Source organism: Myotis davidii, unplaced genomic scaffold (assembly GCF_000327345.1).
Source record: "Myotis davidii unplaced genomic scaffold, ASM32734v1 scaffold1219, whole genome shotgun sequence".
Lineage (NCBI taxonomy): Eukaryota > Metazoa > Chordata > Mammalia > Chiroptera > Vespertilionidae > Myotis > Myotis davidii.
In genome coordinates, this window is record NW_006290442.1 from 883,898 (window position 1) to 905,490 (window position 21,593).

Here is a 21,593-nt window from a genome sequence, read left to right on the forward strand (position 1 = left end):
CCCACCCTCCACGTCTACGGACGACATCCCTCCGCACAAGTCCCGGAAAGGCCGGGCAGGGGCGGGCTGCGGGCGCGCAGGAAGGGCTGCTCCTTCGCCGCGGCTCCCACCGGGGACTTTCACTCCGGGGGACCAGGAAGCAGGAACTCCGGGCTCTAGTCCCAGCCCGCGGCCAGTGCCCCCCGCGCTCTCGTGCCCTCCGGGCATGAGTCCTTCAGTCTCTCTTCTGGCCCTCGCCGATCTGCAGAGATGTCCCTGCAAAAAGTGCGCACTCTTTGGAGAAGGAGTAACTCCATGACTTTATTCAACAGGTATTATGTGTCCACCAGGTGCTGTGGAAACAGTGAAGGGTAAGACCTCAGCACCTACCCTCGAAGGAAGAACTTGTCATTTAGCTGGGAAGAACACTGCCATAATGTGGGAATCTGGGTGTTAAACCCACCAGCAGAATTTAGTATCTTGAGAGATGCTAGAACCTCACTGAGCTCCTGTTTGGAAGTCTTCAGAACACTTTGATTTAAAGTAAGGTGTTACCATATACCTCTGTCGTCCACCTTGTTGGGAGGGTGAAACCAAAGGACTTTTGAAAAGCTTTTTCGGAAAAATCAAATCCAACCTTTTTGGGTTCTTGTCACTTCGCTTTGAATTTCGATGGTTGTCCAGATCTTATCTCCCTCATCAAACAGAAACTTCCTTGAAGGTTGAGTAAATGTCTGATTTATCTCTCACCCAGCACCAACTTGGTGTCTGGGATAGGTAAGTACATGAAAAATATTGAAAAAAATGAAAAATGCTATCACAAAGGATATTGAAAAGAAAGCGCTATAAATGCCAAAGTTGTTTCTACAAGAGGTATTCCAAAGATGTTTTGAACAGTGACAGCATCACTGGAGGAAGTGCCCAGTCTCATACGGGAAGAGTGAAGGCAGCAGCTCTCATTAGCATATATAAATTCTGGTATGCTTGTTAAATAATGAGTCACAGGAGGACCTGGCCACACCTCATACACATGAAAAGATTGCAATACAGGACAGTGTATAGGCATTAGCCCTTTAATATAATAATCATCTGTTGAGTGTCTGTTGACTGAGCACCATGCTAAGTGCAGGGGTAGGTCCCTGCCCTGTCCTCAAGAAGTTCACATTCTAGGTGGGAAGATGAGAATTATAAAGTTCAATGGAAAACTAAAGTAAGGAACACAGAAATTCAAGTTACAGAGTGGACATTGATCTAGCTCCTGAAGGAAAAATGAGAATTTACCAAATTAAGACTGAAATACTGCCTGGCCTGTGCAGCACAGTGGTTCATTGTTGAACTATGAACTGGGAGGTCATGGTTCCATTCCCAGTCAGGGCACATACCCAGGTTTCCAGTTGGATCCCCAGTGGGGAGCATGCAGGAGGCAGCTGATCAATGATTCCCTCTCATCAATGGTGTTTCCATCCCTCTCTCCCTTCTCTCAGAAATGAATAAAAAGTAAAAAATAAATTTAAAAGAAAAGACTAAAATAACCACAAAGGTATAGTACAGAGGGGTGGTTAGGAGAAGTCTTGTAAACTGGTGTGGCTAGAGAATAGGAGCTGGGGAGAGGTTACAGTAAGTGGGTGCCATGTTGTGAAGATCATTGGATTCCATGCTGAAAAGGGGTATCAAAAGGTGTGACATAACCAGTACCAACATCAGAAAGACACCCCCCCCCCCCCCCCCCCCGCACACACACACACACACACACACACACACACACACACACTCACACACGCAACAGTGTGGGCTGCATCGGAGAATCAGGTGCCTTAAACTCAGGCAGTGGTCCTGAGGCTGATATGGGAAAGGGTGTAGGAAATAGTCCAGAGTTGAAATAAACAAGAACAGGTGACTAAGTGCGCTGTGAGGGTGAGAGAAGAAACAAAAAAATCACTAAATTTTGACAACTGAACTATTGGTGGTACCATTAACTGAGACAATTCAAATAGGAGAAACAGGGTGAGGTAGTAGGTGGGTCCAGCCAGGTTCAGAGGATTGAGGGGAAGGCAGGACAGAGCCTAGGGTGGAGACCGAACAACCTTTGAGTGTCACTTCAGCACAGACTACTGAGAGGAAATTTGGAGATCAGACAATTATTCCCAAATTTTAACTGTCAAGACTAACTGGTCCTAGCTGCAATTGTATGACCTGAGACTTCAGCCTCCTGGTCCATGCCCTTACAGGCTTCTAGAGAGCTCTGTGCTTTCAGAAATGGCATGTTCCCAAGTTGTTGAGGTCCCTCTGGCTAAAGGAAAGTTCTTAGATGTAGAAATTGTGAAGGGTGAAAGACCGATTTTATACTGATTTTTATGTCCTGCCCGTACTAGGGGTAGTTACATTTAATAGACAGGACTTTCATTCCTTGACCCTCAGGAGTGAATCTGTTGGTGGAAATATTTCATCTCTCTGGATCCAGCTAATAGAAATGCATATGGCTGCCCTCATATGACAACATATAGTCCACAACTCCCCTCACTTCCTAGTGATCCAGACCACCTAGTCCTCACTCAGGCTTGCTGAGGAGTGGTGCAGAAAGGTGGGTGTGGTCAGAGCCCCTCTTGATGTAGGGAGGGTATCTGTGTTGTCTCTACTCCAAATGAAAATCAAAAATCATACTAATTATTCTTATGTTGTTTGATATAATTTGCATTGCTTTAATAAATTTTGCTTTTCCAACCTCTGTGGTCATAATTACACAAAATATCCATATGATACTGTGTTAATCAAATTCGGTCACATCTATACCCTGGCCGGTGTGACTTTGTTGAGCATCACCCCATGAACCAAGATGTTCCAAGTTTGATTCCCTGCACATGCCCAGGTTGTGGGCTTGTGCAGGAGGCAGCCAGTCAATGTTTCTTTCTCGCTCTCTCTCAAAATATCACTAAAAACATTTTTAAAAATTACCATATTGCCCTGACCAGTTTGGCTCAGTGGATGGAGCGTCGGCCTGTGGACTGAGGGGTCCCAGGTTCGATTCTGGTCGGGGGCGTGTGCCTTGGTTGCGGGCACATCCCCAGTGTGGGGTGTGCAGGAGGTGGCTGATCGAGTTTCTCTCACATCGATATTTCTGACTCTGTCCCTCTCCCTTCCTCTCTGTAAAAAATCAATAAAAAATATATTTAAAAAAATTCAACCATATCTATGTGATGAAATAATTCTTTACAGCTATTAACTTTTTTTTTTAAATAAACCAACTGTGGAGATGTTGAGCAGGTAGTTAGATAACACTTGCAGAGCTAAAGAAAGAATTTCAGACTGTGGGAGATATCAAATGTAAAATGGGAGTTATTCAGTATGAAGAGTGAGGAAGAAGATTAAAATAAATAACATGGGTCCCTGGAATACTGTATATACTCAAAACATGTTGGTAAAATTTCTTAATGTGCAAATTATCCGTGCATAGGGGACTAGTTAAAAACACTATGGTGCGCCTAGCTGGGTGTAGCTCAGCAATAGAGCGTCGACCTGGGAACCAAGAGGTCACCAGTTCGATTCCCGGTCAGGGCATATGCCCAGGTTGTGGGCTCAATCCCCAGTACAGGGCATGCAGGAGGCAGCCAATCAATGATTCTCTCTCATCATTGATGTTTCTATCTCTCTCCCTGAAATCAATAAAAATATATTTAAAAAAAAAAACAACCCAAAACACTATGGTGCGCCCTAGCCACGTAGCTCAGTTGGTTAGAGTATCATCCTGATATGACAAGGTTACAAGGTTTGATCCCAGGTCGAGGCACATGTAAGAATCAACCAATGAGCCCTGGCCTGTGTGGCTCAGTTGGAGCATCATCCATGCACCGAAAGGCTGCCAGTTCAATTCTTGATCAGGGCACATACCCAGGTTGCGGGTTGGATCCCTGGTCAGGGTTCGTTCGGGAGGCAACCAATTGATGTTTCTCACATCAACGTTTCTCTCTTTGTCCTTCCTCTCTGTCTAGAATCAATAGAAACATATCCTTGGTGAGGATTTTTTTTTTTTGAAAGTAGCAATACTACATTAAAGTAGCAATCTTATTTTTTTTAAAGAATCAACTAATGAATACATAAATAAGTAGAACAACGAAATTGATGTTTCTCTTTTCCTCTCTCTCTAAAATCAATAAATAAAAACAAAAGAACCACTATGGAACTTACCACAATGAAATACTGTGGAGGATAAGCAAGTATGAGGAAGGGCTGCATTTATTGACATGGGAATTATCTCCAGGATATATCAACTGAAAAAGCAAGCTACTGAACAGAGTATATAATATGCTACCTTTTGTGCACAAAGGGTGGGAAATTACAAATACGTTTTTATTTTTGCATAAAGAAACTGGAAAGATACACTAGAAAGAAACTAAAAGTGGTTATAAGAGTAGGACAGGGCAAGGAAAACAAGAAGGGACAGATAGGGAACAAGGCTTTAATTATATAGTCTTTAAACTTTGTTTGCTTTGTTGTTGTTTTAAATATATTTTCATTGATTTCAGAGAGGAAGGGAGAGGGAGAGAGATAGAAACATCAATGATGAGACAAAATCATTGACTGGCCACCTCCTGCACGCCCCCCGCACCCCCACTGGGATTGAGCCCACAACAAGAGCATGGGCCATTGACTGGAATCGAACCTGGGACCCTTCAGTCTGCAGGCCGACGCTCTATCCACTGAGCCAAACCTCTAAGGCACTGCTTTGTTGTTTTTTAAAAAATATGTTTTTATTGATTTTGAGAGAGAGAGGGAGAGATAGAAACATCGAGGAGAAACAGCATCAATCGGCTGCCTCTTGCACACCCCCTACTGGGAATCGAGCCAGGAATCTGGGTGTGTGTCCTGATTGGAATTCAAACTGGCAACCTCCCAGTGCAGGAGATGATGCTCCACAAATTGAGCCACATCGGCCAGGCAAGTAATTTTTTTTTTAAATCCACACCAGAGGATATGCTTTTCATTGACTCTAGAGAGAGAGGAAAGAAGAGGTAGAGGGAGAGAGAAGTATCGATTAGTTGCCTCCCAAATGAACCCAAATCGGGGATGGACCCCACAACCTGGGTATGTGCCCTGACCAGGATTTGAACCAGGAATCAAACCTACGACCCTCAGTGGATGGGATGATGCTCTAACCAACTGAGCCACGCCAGCCAGGGCTAGTCTTTAAACTTTTTTTGAATTTATTACTATTTAAAATTTATATCTATATACCTGCTACATAAGACTGACTGAAAGCAAAATCATGACTTTTTTAAAGTAATATTTTTATCTTACATTGGTTAGTTTGTCCTGAGCATGCCTTAGTACCCTAGAAATTGCATTTAGACTCCACTTTAAAAAATCTTGATCTAATTCCTAGCTCTCGCCTGCCTGTCACCCTCCTTTACTCTCAGACCATTCTCCTTCCTAACTTTCCTGAGCCAAGACTACAGAGGAGAGAGAACTACTGAATTATTACACTCGGGAGTCATTGAAAATCATGAGAAACAGAACCTGAGTAGGTGGTGCTTAACTACATGTTAAAACACTAAGGCTTAATAATCACTATGTTAAACCAAAACGTGTAGTAAAAGGTGGTAATCTGACTGATGGGGAGCACTCCCACTGTCACTCCCCCCAGCTGCACCCTCTGTGTAGTCCACTCTATTTCATTGCACTCCAATGCCTGGGCCACAGCCAGGTCCAAAGGCAACATGCAAAGGGGCTTGGGCCTGATGGACCAAAAGACTAGGCAGAGCCAGAACAAGTCAGAGACACCCATTTCATATTTTTAAAACTTCCATTAACATCAAGGGCTATTTTGGCCTGGGCTGTCCCTTCAATTAGAAACAGAGAGATGGTTACAAAGTAAGGAATGTAGGGTAGGATCAGAACTGAGACTAGAACATGGATATTTAATTACCTAAGAAAAAAAATGTTTTTCATTCTTCTCACAATAGTCCCTGGAAAACCATCTAAAACTGTTTCTATGCCCTAACCGGTTTGGCTCAGTGGATAGAGCGTCGGCCTGCGGACTGAAAGGTCTCAGGTTCGATTCCGGTCAAGGGCACGTACCTTGGTTGCGGGCACATCCCCAGTAGGGGGTGTGCAGGAGGCAGCTGATCGATGTTTCTCTCTCATCGATGTTTCTAGCTCTCTAGCTCTCTCCCTTCCTCTCTGTAAAAAATGAAGAAAAAAATATATATATATTTTAATTGTTTTTATGAGCATTTACAAACTATTTTATGTAACTGGATGGCTAAAAAAATCAACTGAGATGCACTGTTTTATTTTAAAAGAACATGAATAAACATGATAATATTTGCCACCACCCTATACCAAATGCTTACTATGTGCCAGATCCCAGGCATTTTACCTGGACTACCTCAACTGGTTTCTATACTTCAGAAATATTAATCTCTCCGTCCTTCAGAAAAGAGTCATGCCATAGCACAACTCTAGTAGGAACATTATAAGGTCCAATCGTTGAAGTCATCCTGAACCCTTCCTTGCTGACTCCCTCGTTGGGTTGCAGAATCTGTACTATTCAATACATTTGTAATGTGCATCCTTGGTCAGTAGGTGGCGCCAAGAAACCATCTGTGGCATAATTAGGGCTTGCCTAAAGTTCTGACAGCATCAATGGCAAATCCTGCATTTACTGTCATCCTTTTTTGTGGAGAGGAATTATGTGTTGGTCTATAAAGAAGACTAAGACTTTTAAAGAATATACAATGACTATGATAACGAGGAAACCCAAGTGGCGAGAGGAGACAAAACAATCCAACATATAATTGGTCAAGAAACGTGTTATGAGGGGTGGACGGAATCTGGTCAGTCTTTGGTAAGCCCTTAGCTGGGATCCACATGAGGAAATTTAAAAGAAGACTATAGACTGGAAAGAAGTAGACATCAGACATATGGCATGAGTACGCAGGTAGGAGCCATTCTACCCAGAGGGGAGCTGAGGCTGGGGAGAAGGGCAGCTTGCAGCATCCCAGGATTTCCTCCAAGGAGCAAGATGTCTCCAGTGATTAGGGAAAGGCAGCTTTAAGGTCCTGCACTTCCTCAGCGTAAGATTATACTTCTCCCACGCTGTGCACGCCCACCATTCCAGAATCTCCCCTCCGGTTCCTTAGCTCAAGCACCCATGATCTTTTCCTAAGGTCTGTACATTCTGCCCCGAGCACTATCTTCAGCCATGAACAACTTGTAGCTGTCCAGAAGGTAACCAGAGATCAAGTCAAAACACATTTATGAAAATTGCAGACCATTGCCAGGATGAGTGGGGAGAACCATGGCATTCAAAAATTGAAGATCATGTAATTCAAACTCTCTCAATTAACAGATGAGGAAAGAGGCATATAACAAATCACTGGCAGAAAAAGGGCAAGAACCCAGGGATTTTGCCTCAGTTGACCTATCACTCCATTTCTGCACCTGTAATGCTATCTAAAGCAGTGGTCGCCAACCGGTGGTCCGTGAGGCCCCAAAGGTTGGCGACCACTAACATAAAGGAAGCGAATTGATGCTAGTTTCTTTTTTTTTTTTTACTGATTTCAGAGAGGAGAGATAGAAACATCAGTGATGAAGAATCATCGATTGGCTGCCTCCTGCATGCACCACACTGGGGATCAAGCCAACAACCCAGGCATGTGCCCTAACCAGAAATTGAACCATGAACTCCTGTTCTAAGTCACTGCTAACCTGTGATCCACACCAGATGGGAAATACTAGCTGCTTTTATGATTCACTAAACTTCTGATCAAAAAGAACCTTCTGCAGGCCTGTTTTAGATTTTTAAATAACATTTGCTGATAGCATTCATGTCAATAATCATTGATATTATTCCTGGTCACTGAAAAGTATATAAAACTGGCCCAGCTGGTGTGGTTCAGTGGTTGAGTATCGATCCATGATCCAAGAGGTCCTCAGTTCGATTACCAGTCAGGGCACATGCCCGAGTTGCAGGCTCAATCCTCAGCGGGGAGTGTGCAGGAGGCAGCCAATGGATGTTTCTCTCTCATTGATGTTTCTATCTCTCTCTCTCCCTCTCCCCTCCCCCCCTTTAAAATATATTTTTATTGATTTCAGAGAGGAAGGGAGAGGGAGATAGAGACATCAATGATGAGTTATTGATCAGCTGCCTCCTGCACACCCCACACTGGGGATTGAGCCCACAACCCAGGCATGTGCCCTCACTGGGAATTGAACCATGACTTTCTGCTTCATAGGTTGATGTTCATCCACTGAGCCATGCTGGCGGGGCCCTTCCTCTCTCTTTAAAGTCTCTAAAAACATACATATTTTTTAAAGTATATAAAACTGGCCCGACTCTATGAGAGCTTATAGTGATGCTTCCTTGAAGATTAGTCCACTATTGCCAAGTGATGAAATGTATTATTACAGAACATGACAGAAGGAACTATGTAATGGATGGGACTTTGAAAAGAAGAAGGGGGACACCTCATTTTTATATAAATTATTTTTTATTTCTATAGCATACAAAAGGTATAAATATGACTTATGTAAAACCAATCACCTACACATTCAAGCAGCAAGTACATGAAGCTGGGGTGTAAATCTCTTAGCCAGAGTGAGCAGGAAGAAGCAGGGTTAGATCTGGTCAGGCCATGAGACTCCCTTCTCCAGATGTTGTCAATTACTGCATCCAGGGATAACTGAACAGCTTTGTTTTCAAGGAGGGCAGCTCATTTGACAGTACATGAGGAAGGTGGTGCCAGAGGTCTGAAGGGCTTTGGGCACTTCTATGAAGGAGGCACTTGATGGGAAGCAGGCATGCCTGAGATAGAAACCAATCTTGTCAAAACACAGCAAGGACTTCCCAGCGGGGGGCAAGGGCCTTTTCATCTCCCAGACCTCCTGCTTCCACACTGCTATTTGATGTGGAGCACGGGGCAACAGGAGGCAAAGGCAAAAAGCAAGTCCACAGAAGGGAACCCAAATGGCGCAACAGCCCGATTCCCTGCCCCCGGCTGGCAAACAGCTAAATGCACAAAGGCTTGGGAGCTGAGCAATACTGAATGCAGAACTCACAAAGTTACTGGATTCTCAAGATTCAGATACACTCTGAGACCAGAGAGCTGGTAGAGTCATGTTTTGTTGGGAGGTGCTAATAACCTGAACAACTTAGCAAAACTCATGATCTGTGAGGAAGAGTGACGAGAGCTTGATCTGTACCAGTGAACCAGGCTTTAGGGAGCTGATATTTATGTCAAGAAGGCCCAAAGTTCTACCCAACAAGGTCCACAGGGCTCACAGTCAGCTGGCTAGTCCTCAACAACCCTCACCTGCCACCTCCCTTGATAATGACAATGGAAGTTTTGATACATAATGATCTCTTCTTACATGGTCTAAAGCAGCGGTTCTCAACCTGTGGGTCACGGCCCCTTTGGCGGTCGAACGACCCTTTCACAGGGGTCGCCTAAGACCATCCTGCATATCAGATATTTACATTACTATTCATAACAGTAGCAACATTACAGTTATGAAGTAGCAACAAAAATAATCTTATGGTTGGGTCACAACATGAGGAACTGTATTTAAAGGGCCAGAAGGTTGAGAACCACTGGAAAGGTAAGTGTGTCCTTCTATACTAATGTCTCCATAGTAATATAGCTGTGGGAGGCACTCCTGGGTTGAAAGTGAAGGCAACTGTCAAATTACTCTCAATCTTAGACTAAATCACCTCTTAGATTTTTGTTTTCAGTGTAAACTAAACTTAAGACAACTATATAAAATCCTCACATCACTGATCACCAATTTGGCCATAGCCACTCTGACTGACATTGGTGCCAGCCAATCTGCTGTGAGGGAAGAAAGGGAAGAGGGGTACTGCAACATCAGTACCTCCAAGCATAATGGGACTATAAGGTTAACTCGTAAGAAACAAATACCACACTCCCTGTGATGAAGATATTATAATTCTAGGCTAATTTCCTACTGTGCATTAGTTCTTCTCAGGGTAGGTAAAGTGGCTGGCGTTGCCTTGTCCTGTGGGTGGGTTAGGTAGGATAGCAGAATTAAGCCACCTGTGTGGACAGAATTATCACGGACTTTGGGTTTCCCAGTTCTGATGGTAAATGATATCCTAGGAACCATTGTCACCAAAACAAGATAATGCTTTGTAACAGTGAATGCAGCCGAGTGACTCTGGATCCAATCTGCTATTGCTTCCTGGAGATACCCATTTCCCACTCATATAATCTCATGATTACAAGCCATTTTGGAAATGCCCAAGTCCAGCGAGTACAGAGATATACCTGAAGCAGAGGTTGGAAAACTATAGCCCACAGGCCAAACCTAGCTGCTGCCTGTTTCACTGGAACACGGCCACACTCGCTCATGTAGGAACAGACTGGGGCGCTTTTGCAACGACAGCACTGAGTAATTAACTATAAGAGAGACGATCTGGCCGTTTACAGAAAACGTTTGCAGACCTAGAGACTAAAGTGAATTTAGGGAACTGTCCCTTCTCTGAAAAGGTCTTCAAAAGAGAGACCCAAGCATCTAATTAGAACCTGATTCTAGTTGCAAGTTCCCAAGCACAGGAAATCCAACTTTTGAGGCACAGCATCTGTTAGAGGCAATAACCTCAGGAGTCAAAATGTGTTCTGGACAAGAACCTTCCTGTACTTTGAATAATGCCTCACCTATGTTACTGGTAAACTGCACCCCTTGACCAGATCTGTGAAAGGCAGAGAAGTGTGTGTGTGTACATATGTATACGAGTATATGCACACACATAAATGTATAGACACATATACATACATACATTCGGGGATAATTCCAAGAGGGACAGACTGTCTCTTTTTATGCCCTGGGCCGAGAGCCAGGGAGGCAACTATCTGCTCCCAAAAGCTCTGTAGTGAGGAAGTCCAGCTGTGTACGTGTTTCTGTCTCATTCACATGCCAGCTTACTGTCAAAGCTAGAAAGCCCAATGGCAAAGGCCTGGAGTGCACACAGCGGGTAGTTGTAGTCCAGAGTGAAAACATCATCTGCCACACGTCCAAACTGCATGACAATATAGTCAGCTAGAAACAGAGAGAAAATATGATGTTAGAAGATAATGTGGTTATACTGGGGAAAGCCTGTTAAGATATAAAAACAAATGCTCCAAATAGGTCAATCAGCAGGTCTCTTTAAAATGGGCAACTTTTAGCCCTACCGAGTTTGGCTCAGTGGGTAGAGCACCGGCCTGTGGACTGAAGGGTCCCAGATTCGATTCCGGTCAAGGGCACATGCCTGGGTTGCGGGCTTGGTCCCCAGGAGGGGGCATGCAGGAGGCAGCCAATCAATGATTCTCTCTCATCATTGATGTTTCTCTCTCTCCCTTCTTCTCCCTTCCTCTCTGAAATCAATAAATATAAATATACTAGAGGCCTGTTGCACAAAAAGATTCATGCAATAGGCCTTCCCTTCCCCTGGCGCCGGCACTGGTTTTCGACCAGCACCCAGGCCTTCGCTCCAGCTGGAGCCGCCTTCAAAGCCCTCACTGCTTTGGCTGGAGCCGCCTTCAGTCTTCGCTCCGCCAATCCGCGCCGTATGCAAATTAACCGCCATCTTTGTTGGTGGTTAATTTGCATATCGCGCTGATTAGCTGATGGGAGGCATAGCGAAAGTACGGTCAATTACCCTGTTTGTCTATTATTAGATAGGATATTTAAAAAAAATAAAATGGGCAACTTTTAGAAGAATGGAAAGATTTATTAAAAAGAATATCTGCTAACCATGAGCAAAGTTTCTATTATGATTCCCCTCAACTACAGGGAACGGGAGGCTACTCTTGACCAGCATGAAAGGGAAAAAAAGAAAAGTCGAGAGTAGCTTGCTGGGGACAGTACAAGCTCCATGAGCTAGAGTTGCCAAGGTACCTTTACTGGGTGAGGATCATTTGCATTTGCTTCCCAAACAGCCTCCTCTAAAACTTCTCTCGTTGGCCACAGGAAGAAATCTCTCACACTCTTCAGCCCTCCTCAACACAGTAGTTCAAAAGTTTTACTGTAACACTGTTGTTTTGTCTTTCCAAAGAAATCATTTCTTTCTTAGATAATTCTCTCCTGAATATAGGTTCCTATCAGTGACAGGAAATGTTCATTTCCCCACCATGTAAGAATAGCCTCCCTCCCATTCCCAACCAGTCCTTCCTGTGGCTTACGGTCATTTTCATGGACTATCTGAAAGTTCTTCACAGATGCCTGAGTAACCCGGCCATGGAAGTTCAGGACATAGGACTGTGTGTCATCATTCCACACTGGGGCCTTGTTGTGCAGCTCAATCAAGTTCTCCATGGTTTTGTTTTGCCATTTTGAAAGCAAGCTCTCATGGTCCTATTTGAAAGGGAAAACATTACTCTAAACTGAGAACCATAAGAAACCATTCACTTGCAACTCTGACAGAGAAGGTGGGCAGGGGAATATTTCCTCCATTCCAGGAAGAGTAAGTGGTTGCAAATCAAGCACTCTAACAATTGCTCTGCAATGTACTTCTCCTGAGGTTCTGTGTGATGGCTCTCCTAAAGCAGAGTATGAGGGCCCTGGCTGGTGTGGCTCAGTTGGAACATTATCCCTGACACCAGAAGGTCACCAGTTCGATTCCTGGTCAGGGTGCATGCTCAGGTTATGGGTTCAGACCCCAGTTGGGGTACCTATGGGAGTACCAATCGATATTTCTCTCTGACATCAATGTTTATCTCCCTTTTCCTTCCTCTCTCTCTAAAAAGTAATCCATTAAAATGTACAAATAAATTAACTAAATAAGAGTATTAGCAATATTCCAGTTCTGGAAAAATCAGTAATTTTTGGACTGATCTCTTCTATATTGTATTCTTGTCTTTGAGAGTCCTTTGCTGATTAAATATATTCTTACACTTCGTGGCCGAAATGGGATCCGTTCATGGTTCATATTCATCCCTGGAATGATCACAGACATCTTCCTAGGACCTTTAAATCCAAACACATTTGTTTCCTGGAATATAGGAAAATAAGACAGAACTTGGAAACAGAAAAGAAAACAAGACCACATTCTTCACACAAGACTCATTTGGGCATGTAAAATGCTGACAATGTCAAGAGTACTAAACCTGCTTATTACTGTAGTTTAAACAAAGAGAGACAGATAATCAAGACCAGGAAAGTAATGATATTTCTCTTTTTTAAACCTAATTTGAACATTTGAATGTAAAATAGATTATTTTGGCTTGAAAATTTACTCTTTAATCTTAAATGAACTTTGAGACAACTGTGAGCAAACTGTCCAATTTTGTCATCAATAAATATTTTTGTCCCAATGAGGGAATAGCGCTATCTGATCTAAAGTGAGAATTACAGTGTAAATTAAGTGGGGCCTGTATTAGGAGGTAAAAACTCAAATGCCTGTCAAGCCAGACAGATTATATATAAATAAAATAAGCACATTAAATAGGTGGATATATGTCTGTGTGTGTATTCATATACATATGCACATGTACACACACGAGTCATGCACAGTCATGCATGTTGAGACTTTGGGATCAAGCAACAACTCTGAAAGGAAGCACCGGTGCCATGCAGATGTACACAAAGGAATGTCAGCCACATCCAGTGGTCAGAAAAGACTTCTCTGATGACATCAGCTGATATGGTAAAGGCAAGGAAGGGAAAAGGGAAAGCTCTCAGGAGAGGGAAGATCATATGGTGGATAAAACAGGAAAGTTGTGTGGCCAGAATGATGGCAACAGGAGGGAGAGTCTGAAAGAAAAGGCTAAAGTGTTAGGCCTTTATTCTGTACACCCTGAGAAGTCATACAAGATTTGAAGCAGGAGAACAGCAGGATCAACTGGAGTTCTGTTTTAGGAAGATTTATCTGGCAACAGTACAGAATGAACGAGATAGAAAAGACTAAAAGCAAAGAGAATAATTTGTAATTTATTGTAGCCTCTGGCAATGGATTAAGAGGTCATGAAGGTCTGTGGTAATCCAATGGCATTAGGAAAAGAGAAGGCAAGACATATTAACACAGTAAAAGCATAAATGAACTTGGCAATTCATAAATAATTAAAATTTGGAAAGAGAAAATGATTCCAGTAACAGAAAAGGGGATCACAGAAATAGAAACAAGCTTGGGAGGGAGGATTATGAGTTCAGTGTAGGTTAAGTGATTCCGAGGACAGCACTTACATAACAGATGGCTGCCAGCTCCTGCCGCGCATGGGCCTTTTCGTGGGCCTTGGCTGGGCTGACACCATGGTCATAAACTGTAAACTTGGTCCCCATGAGGTTGGATCTAGAATCAAAAGAAATAATCATCATAATGATCTATATTTTTTCTCTTCCACAAACACAATCTAGGAGAGGTGTTTAACAGAATATCTGCCTATTCTCCAAATATCTAAATGTTCCTCATCACTTTTCAAAGATCTCTCATCAAAACAACGAAAGGACTTAGATTTTCTTTTAACTTATTTTTCTTTAGATTACAACATTAATACATGTTCATTGTAAAAAAAATATAGGTTGTTCTGAAACTAGTGTTAACCTAAAAATAAAAGGCAGAAGCGAGAGGCAACAAGCATTTATTTGAGATTTAAAAAAAAAAAAAGAATAGCTATTCGGAAAGCACTGACTCAGGCAGAAGCCCAAATGGTGCTGCCATTAGGAGACAAAGGCAAGAGGTATATACGAGAAAGGGAAGGGAACAATTACATCACTTTGGGGGAGGCACTGCTATTGGTACAGATAAGCTAGCAGAGTGACACTAATTCTAAACAATGTTTTTAATTTTTAGTCAAGTAGCCATCAGTCCAGTCGTCTTACTATCTGTTTTCTTGTTATCTTGGCACAATATCGTTTTAGGCCCAGTCCAAAGGTTACTCTGCCCTGTTTTAACATTTCAAAGGTTTCAGGCATAAGACATGCTAGTCAATTCCTCTGGGGTGGCAGCTCTGACTCCATTTTTAAAGTGGCTCTATTTGTATTATTTTTTTACAATAAGAATCAAAGTACCAGAAAGAATAGGACAGTGATACAAGGATGCTTTCACCTGAGTTTGCCAATATAACTTTCCCCTTCTCGAGATAAATCTGTTGGATCAGTGGAGATAAGGTAGTTGGATGTTTTGCTCTTTTTCCGTTTTCTACCAGCAAGAAGAAATATCTGGAAAAAGGGAAAAAAGGTCAGTTAAAAAGGAAGTCAAGAGAATTGCTATGGTTTGTTCTACCTTCTCACTTTGCAGCCTCTGCCCAGGGTGCAGCCTCCTTGATGCCGTCCAGCAGCAGCAGCTGCTTGGGCCCTGGGCTGAGCCAATGCCAAGGCCCCTGGCGGTGGGGACGAGGCCGCCAGCACAGAGCAACATTGGCCAGCCACTCTACAAGGGACAGTGTGGGACCTGCCGATCTTGTTCCCTCAGTTGCCTGGCCACACAAGGACTACGGAGAACCTGGTCAGCATGATGGCCCCACAGATGGCAGTAGCTATTTCCCTGTGGCATGTAGCACCCCGACCAACATGTCCGTTGTCATTTCCAATGGCGACAAATGCCTTGAACCTGGTCTGTTGGCCAGCACGAGACTGCTTTTACATGGACATCATCTTCAAACTCATCCTTAAAGAATGCCCCCAGGAAAAAAAATCAACCATCTCAGATTTCTGATGGGCAGGCAGAAGAGAGAGATCTCCTCCAGGGATTTAACTGTGTCTTTGACCGGCGACTGAGCTTAGTGAGGGGCATCACCCCTTGTCCTTAGCCTTGCCTCACAAACTCCGTGGCCTCAATCCCCACCATTGACAGAAGTCAGTTGGGCCTCCCACCACAACCCACGGGTCTCATCCTACTTCAGCACCAGTGTCATCACCACTTGGCGTTTTGTCAGAGAAGACCAATCTGTGGGTCTTGAGCCCTTTTCCCTCATAAGGCTTCTCAGATATGTAACTTTCCTAAATTCACTAGCTTCGTTCTCAATAAAACTTTATCCCTAAAAATCTCTAGTGACTTTTTTAAAAGCTTCATCTAATTCCATGAATAAGAGTCTTTCCAACTTTATGGGAGACAGGATCCTGAATACCTACCCTTCCCATTCTTTACTGCCATAGCAGTCCTAATACTCCTTTTTGTATTTTGTTGGGGGTTTTCTTTGTATTTTTAAAAAATTTGTTGACTTTAGCCCAGCCGATGTGGCTCTATGGTTGAGCATCAACCTGTGAACCAGGAGGTCATAGTTTGATTCCTGGTAGGGGCATATAGCCTGAGTTTGGGCTCGAGACCTCCTGTGGGGCATGCAGGAGGCAGCCGATCAATGATTCTCATCATTGATGTTTCTATCTCCCTCTCCTCCCTTCCTCTCTGAAATAAAAAAATATTTTTAAAAAATTTTCAGGTGAATACTCTCATATTTATGCTTCCTTGCTAAAACCCTACTGGACTTAGACAATAACAGGGAAGCAGAAGAGTTGGAGTAGTTAATGGGAGACTTTGGAATCAAACATATGGATTTGAATCTGGCTCTTAAACCCCAGTTCCTTTGTCCATAAAGCAGGGATATACATCCTATCTTACCAGGCTGTCATAAGAATTGTAGATGATAATAAATATGAAGCATTTAGGATATGCCTGATACATCATAAACATTCAATAAATAGTGGTAATAATAACCATGATATTTACTATCACCATCTAATTTCTAGGACCCTAAAATCATCCACTTAGACCTGGTATTAATACAAAATACATTGTTCATTAGCAAGTATAAACTGTCTCAAACATAGGTACAAAGTAAGTTAGAATTTCTAGGGTGAGAAACAATATTTTTCACTTGTATATTCTTCTATATTTCCAATTCCTTCTATTCCCTAAAACTTGCTCTTTTGCCCTGGTCGGTGTTGCTCTATGGTTATAGCAGGGGTGGGCAAACTTTTTGACTCGAGGGCCACAATGGGTTCTTAAACTGGACCGGAGGGCCGGAACAAAAGCATGGATGGAGTGTTTGTGTGAACTAATATAAATTCAAAGTAAACATCATTACATAAAAGGGTTCGATCTTTTTTTTTTTTTAGTTTTATTCATTTCAAACGGGCCGGATCCGGCCCGCGGGCCGTAGTTTGCCCACAGCTGGGTTAGAGCGTTGTCCTGTGCACCAAAGGGTCATGGGTTTGATTCCTGGTCAGGGCACAGGTTTCAGGCTAAATCCCTAGTAGGGGGCGTGCATCAGGCAGCTGATCAATGATTCTCTCTCATCATTGATGTTTCGATCTCCCTCTCCCTTCCTCTCTCTGAAATCAATAAAAAACAAAAAGAATCAACCAATGAATGCATAAGTAAGTAGAATAACAAATTGATGTTTCTCTCTCTCTCTAAAGTAATAATTTTAAAAAAAAGAATCAAGCCCAGCCGGTGTGGCACAGCAGTTGAGTGCAGACCTATAAACCCTGAGGTCATGGTTCAATTCCCGGTCAGCGCACATGCCTGGGTTGCAGGCTTGATTCCCAGTAGAGGGCATGGAGGGGGCAGCTGATCCATGATTCTCTCTCATCATTGATGTTTCTAGCTCTTTATCCCTCTCCCTTCCTCTCTGAAATCAATGATAATATATATATATTTTTAAAAAGAATCAACTCTCATACCTTCCGATTTTCATCCTTTTCCAAGTGCATATAGTAAGTGGGGAAGAGACCCCGATCCATTCCTTTTTTATCCCTGGTTATCCGACACTTTACTGTGACACCTCGAGGAGCAGAACTATAAGCAAAGTCCTCTAAATCTTTTACTTCTCCCAGCTGGTTATCAGTTTGTTGGGCTGAAGTACCAGAAGCTCCTGTATCCTGAAAGAATAGCCATACATAAGCAATGGAGGTAGAGTCAGAAAAACCTCATAATCTCTTTGAGAAGTACTTAATGATAAAATAGCTTATTGGTTTATACCCCTATGTCTTCAGTCTTCTGACAAAATAATAGAAAACTCTGAGAAGTTAAGTATGTATTTGAATACTGGGAGTGATGAAAGAGCTAAGTATGAAAATGGGATATAGTGTCACAATAGCTAACTTGAGATATGAAATTAGAGGTCATGAACTTTACATCTAAATTAGAGCTTAAATCTTTTGAAGCAACCCTCACTCCGTAATGGTATTTAAATACTGAATGTACACTTTATTTGGGAAATAGTTAAATTAGCTCCAAAGGAAGAAGTTTCAGATCTACATACTGTGGTTGATTTCTGGCTGGATGCAGAACTGGGTCTCTCTGCCTCTGAACGTGGTGAATGAGATAATTTTTTCCCCTCTTCTTCCTCCCCATCAGTCTCCTCATCAAAGTTCAAACTACCTGAGATACCTAGCAGAAAAAGAAGAACTGTCAACAAAAGTCATTTTAAAAAATCAGAGTTTTATTTGGGGATGATGAAAAAGTTCTGGAACCCTTGTGCATTGCTGGTAGCAAGTAAAATTGTGTGGAAAACATTATGGTGGTTCCTAAAAAAAATTTAAATATAGAGTTACCATATGACCCAGCAATTCCACTTCTGAGTATATACACAAAAGAACTGAAAGCAGAGACTCAGATACTTGTGCACCAATGTTCATAGCAGCATTATTCACTATATTCAAAAGGTGGAAACAACCCAAATTCCCATCAACTGATGAAAGATAAATTGTGGTACATACATACAATAGGCTATTAGCCATAAAAAGGAATGAAATTCTGATGCATGCCATAACCTGGATGAATCATGAAGACATTCTGCTTAGTGAAATAAGCCAGACACAAAAGGACAAATACTGCTATGATTGCACTTACATGAAGCACCTAGAATAGTCAAATTCATAGAGACAGAAAGTAGAATGGTGGTTAGCAGGAGCTGAGGAGAGAGGAGAATGGGGAGTTATTATTTAATAGATACAGTTTTTTATTTTGGGATATTGAAAAAGTTCTGGAGATGGGTAGTAATGATAATTGCACAACAATGTGAATGTACTCAATGCCACAGAACTACCACAAAATGGTTAAAACATGTATTTTACCACAATTAAAAAATTCAAAGATCCATTGTTCTCTCTATCAGTCACTTTCCCCCCTACATTTTGTTCATTTCTAGTCTAATTAATTCAAGTTGGGAATGTCTGAAATACTATTACTTTGAATTCATGAAGCACCTCTTACAGAAAATTTAAAACTATTTTATTAAAAACTATGTTTTATTAATCAATGTCACCCCCAACAAATTTAATTTAAAAAAAACTATGCTTTTATTTTATCCTCATATTTATAAGAGTTTGAGGAGGAGCCGGGACCGGTTTGGCTCAGTGGATAGAGCATCGGCCTGCAGACTGAAGGGTCCTGGGTTCGATTCCGGTCAAGGGCATGTTGCTCCAAACAACCAAGCCAATCAGACAGCTGGATGTTTCTTATATTGACAATTACAAAGGGACAATGGCAGAAAAAAAAAGTTTTATTTTTTGTTTTGTTTTTTATTTATTTATGGAACATACCAGAAGAGGAACACAAACATAAAGTGTGATGTATGTTACATAAGAAGTAGGGTACTCACATCTATAATAATAAAAGCGTCCTATGCTAACTAGACTGAATGTCCTTCTGGATGACCTTCCAGACGACCTTCTGGACGAAGCTGGGGCTTTGAGGGAAGCCTGGATCCCGGGTGCCAGAGGAAGCCGGTGCCAGCAGCCGGGGGAAGGAAGGCCTATTCTTGCACAAATTTCGTGCATCAGGCCTCTAGTTTACATATAAAAGTATGAGGCTCAGGGAGAATCATTTGCTCAAGAAAAAGAGGCAAAGCTAAGACCTAAATTTCCTTTTTTGCTTAGTCTATAGCAGGGTTCTCAACCTTCCTAATGCTGCAACCCTTTAATACAGTTCCTCATGTTATGGTGACCCCTAACCATAAAATTATTTTTGTTGCTACTTCATAACTGTAGTTTTGCTACTGTTATGAATTGTAATGTAAATATCTGATATGCAGGATGTATTTTCATTGTTACAAATTGGACATAATTAAAGCATAGTGATTAGTCACAAAAACAATATGTAATTATATATGTGTTTTCTGATGGTCTTAGGCGACCCCTGTGAGAGGGTCATTCGACCCCCAAAAGGGTCGTGACCCACAGGTTGGCGACCCACAGGTTGAGAACCACTGGTCTATAGGGTGAAGTTATCTATCATATAATAGTTGAAATAGCCCTCAAATCATTAATTTATAAGTAGATTTCACAACAAGCAGTGTGGTTTTTTTCCTCCAAATCATTTCCTACCCACATTCAGAGTGGGGACAAATATGACCTACTTTTACACAGTTAACAAATAAACTGGTGTTAGCTTTTCTCAAGGACATGCAAAGATAAGACAAAGACCAATTGGAAGATTCATCTCAAGTGAAAACACATTTTCACACAAATACTTACACATGAATGTTCATGGCAACATTATTTATAATAGTCAAAAGTGGGAAACCACCCAACTATCCATAAACTGATGAAGCGGTAACAAAATATGGCATATCCATACAATGTAATGTTATTCAACAATAAAGTGGAATGAAGTACTGATACCTGCTACAACACAATGAACACTGAAAACACTCTGCTAAGTGAAAGAAGCCAGTCATAGAGGACCATAGCGGGTATGATTCTATTTATATGAAATGTCAGGAATAAGCAAATCCAGAGATAGAGGAAAGTACATTGGTAGTTGCCTGGGGTTGAGGGGGTTAGTGAGAAATGGGAAGTGATTGGTAATAGGTATCAGGTTTGTTTTGGAGGTCATGAAAATGTCCTAAAATTGTGATGACGGTTGCAAACCTCTGTGAATATACTAAAAACCAATGAATTGTTCACTTTAAATGAGTAAATTGTATAGTATGTGAATTATATCTCAATAAAGTTATTATAAAAAATTCTTTGGTTTGTCAAGAACATCTTTTCTTTTGTTTTCTAAAATTTTGTTTTGTTTTCTACCTTTTTTCATAGAAAAAGGATATAAAAATCTTGGGATCTCACTATCCTATGGATAGCTTCACTTAGTACCATGTTTTGAAATGCCATTTTTATACCAAGAACTCAGTTTATATGACTACTAGAGGCCCGGTGCATGAAATTCGTGCACTGGTAGGTTCCCTAGGCCTGGCCTGCGATCAGAGACCATCAGGATCCCCGCCTCCCCGTCTCCTCCTTCCCTCACTCCCTCAGCACCCGCTGCCACCGCTGGTCACCTGCCATGTTCCACGCCGCCCCCTGGTGGTCAGTGCACATCACAGCAAGCACAGAAATTCCCATTCTCCCGGTCGAACTCCCAAGGGGACAACTCCTCCTCCCCCCCCCCTCAGCCCCCGCTGCCACCGCTGGTCACCTGCCATGTTCCACGCCGCCCCCTGGTGGTCAGTGCACATCACAGCAAGCACAGAAATTCCCATTCTCCCGGTCGAACTCCCAAGGGGACACTTTGTATATCAGCCCGGCCTGTGCCCTCTCGCAGTCTCTGGGACCCCGCGAGATAACGACCTGCTGGCTTAGGCCTGCTCCCAGGTGGCAGAGGGCAGGCCCAATCCCTAGGTGCAGCCCCTGGTCGGGCTCAGAGCAGGGCTGATTGGGGAGTTGGGGCGCCGCCCCCC

General features: G+C 42.5%; 1 protein-coding gene and 2 long non-coding RNA genes across 4 annotated transcripts in view; 1 reads left to right on the plus strand and 2 right to left on the minus strand.

The window, feature by feature from the left end:
• LOC107183049 overlaps window positions 1-389 on the minus strand; it is a 13,846-nt gene extending 13,457 nt beyond the window's left edge. Inside the window, exon 1 of the long non-coding RNA XR_001513825.1 lies at window positions 310-389. This is a non-coding gene — a long non-coding RNA (uncharacterized LOC107183049). The remainder of the gene's footprint in view (window positions 1-309) is intronic.
• A 22-nt stretch (window positions 390-411) lies between these two features.
• On the plus strand, window positions 412-13,419 carry LOC102767202. Its single transcript, XR_435662.2, has 2 exons — window positions 412-522; window positions 12,837-13,419. It is a non-coding gene; the product is annotated as an uncharacterized LOC102767202 (long non-coding RNA).
• Window positions 8,447-21,593, minus strand: part of TULP3 (tubby like protein 3) — a 103,824-nt gene continuing 90,677 nt past the window's right edge. For both annotated transcript variants that reach the window (XM_006763529.2, XM_006763531.2), the window contains 8 exons: window positions 18,174-18,301; window positions 17,593-17,790; window positions 15,017-15,129; window positions 14,155-14,260; window positions 12,866-12,964; window positions 12,156-12,327; window positions 10,918-11,031; window positions 8,447-8,779 (listed from right to left, as the gene is read on the minus strand). In XM_006763529.2, the coding sequence (XP_006763592.1) occupies window positions 8,745-8,779; window positions 10,918-11,031; window positions 12,156-12,327; window positions 12,866-12,964; window positions 14,155-14,260; window positions 15,017-15,129; window positions 17,593-17,790; window positions 18,174-18,301 (965 nt within the window). In that variant the 3' untranslated portion in view covers window positions 8,447-8,744. The remainder of the gene's footprint in view (window positions 8,780-10,917; window positions 11,032-12,155; window positions 12,328-12,865; window positions 12,965-14,154; window positions 14,261-15,016; window positions 15,130-17,592; window positions 17,791-18,173; window positions 18,302-21,593) is intronic.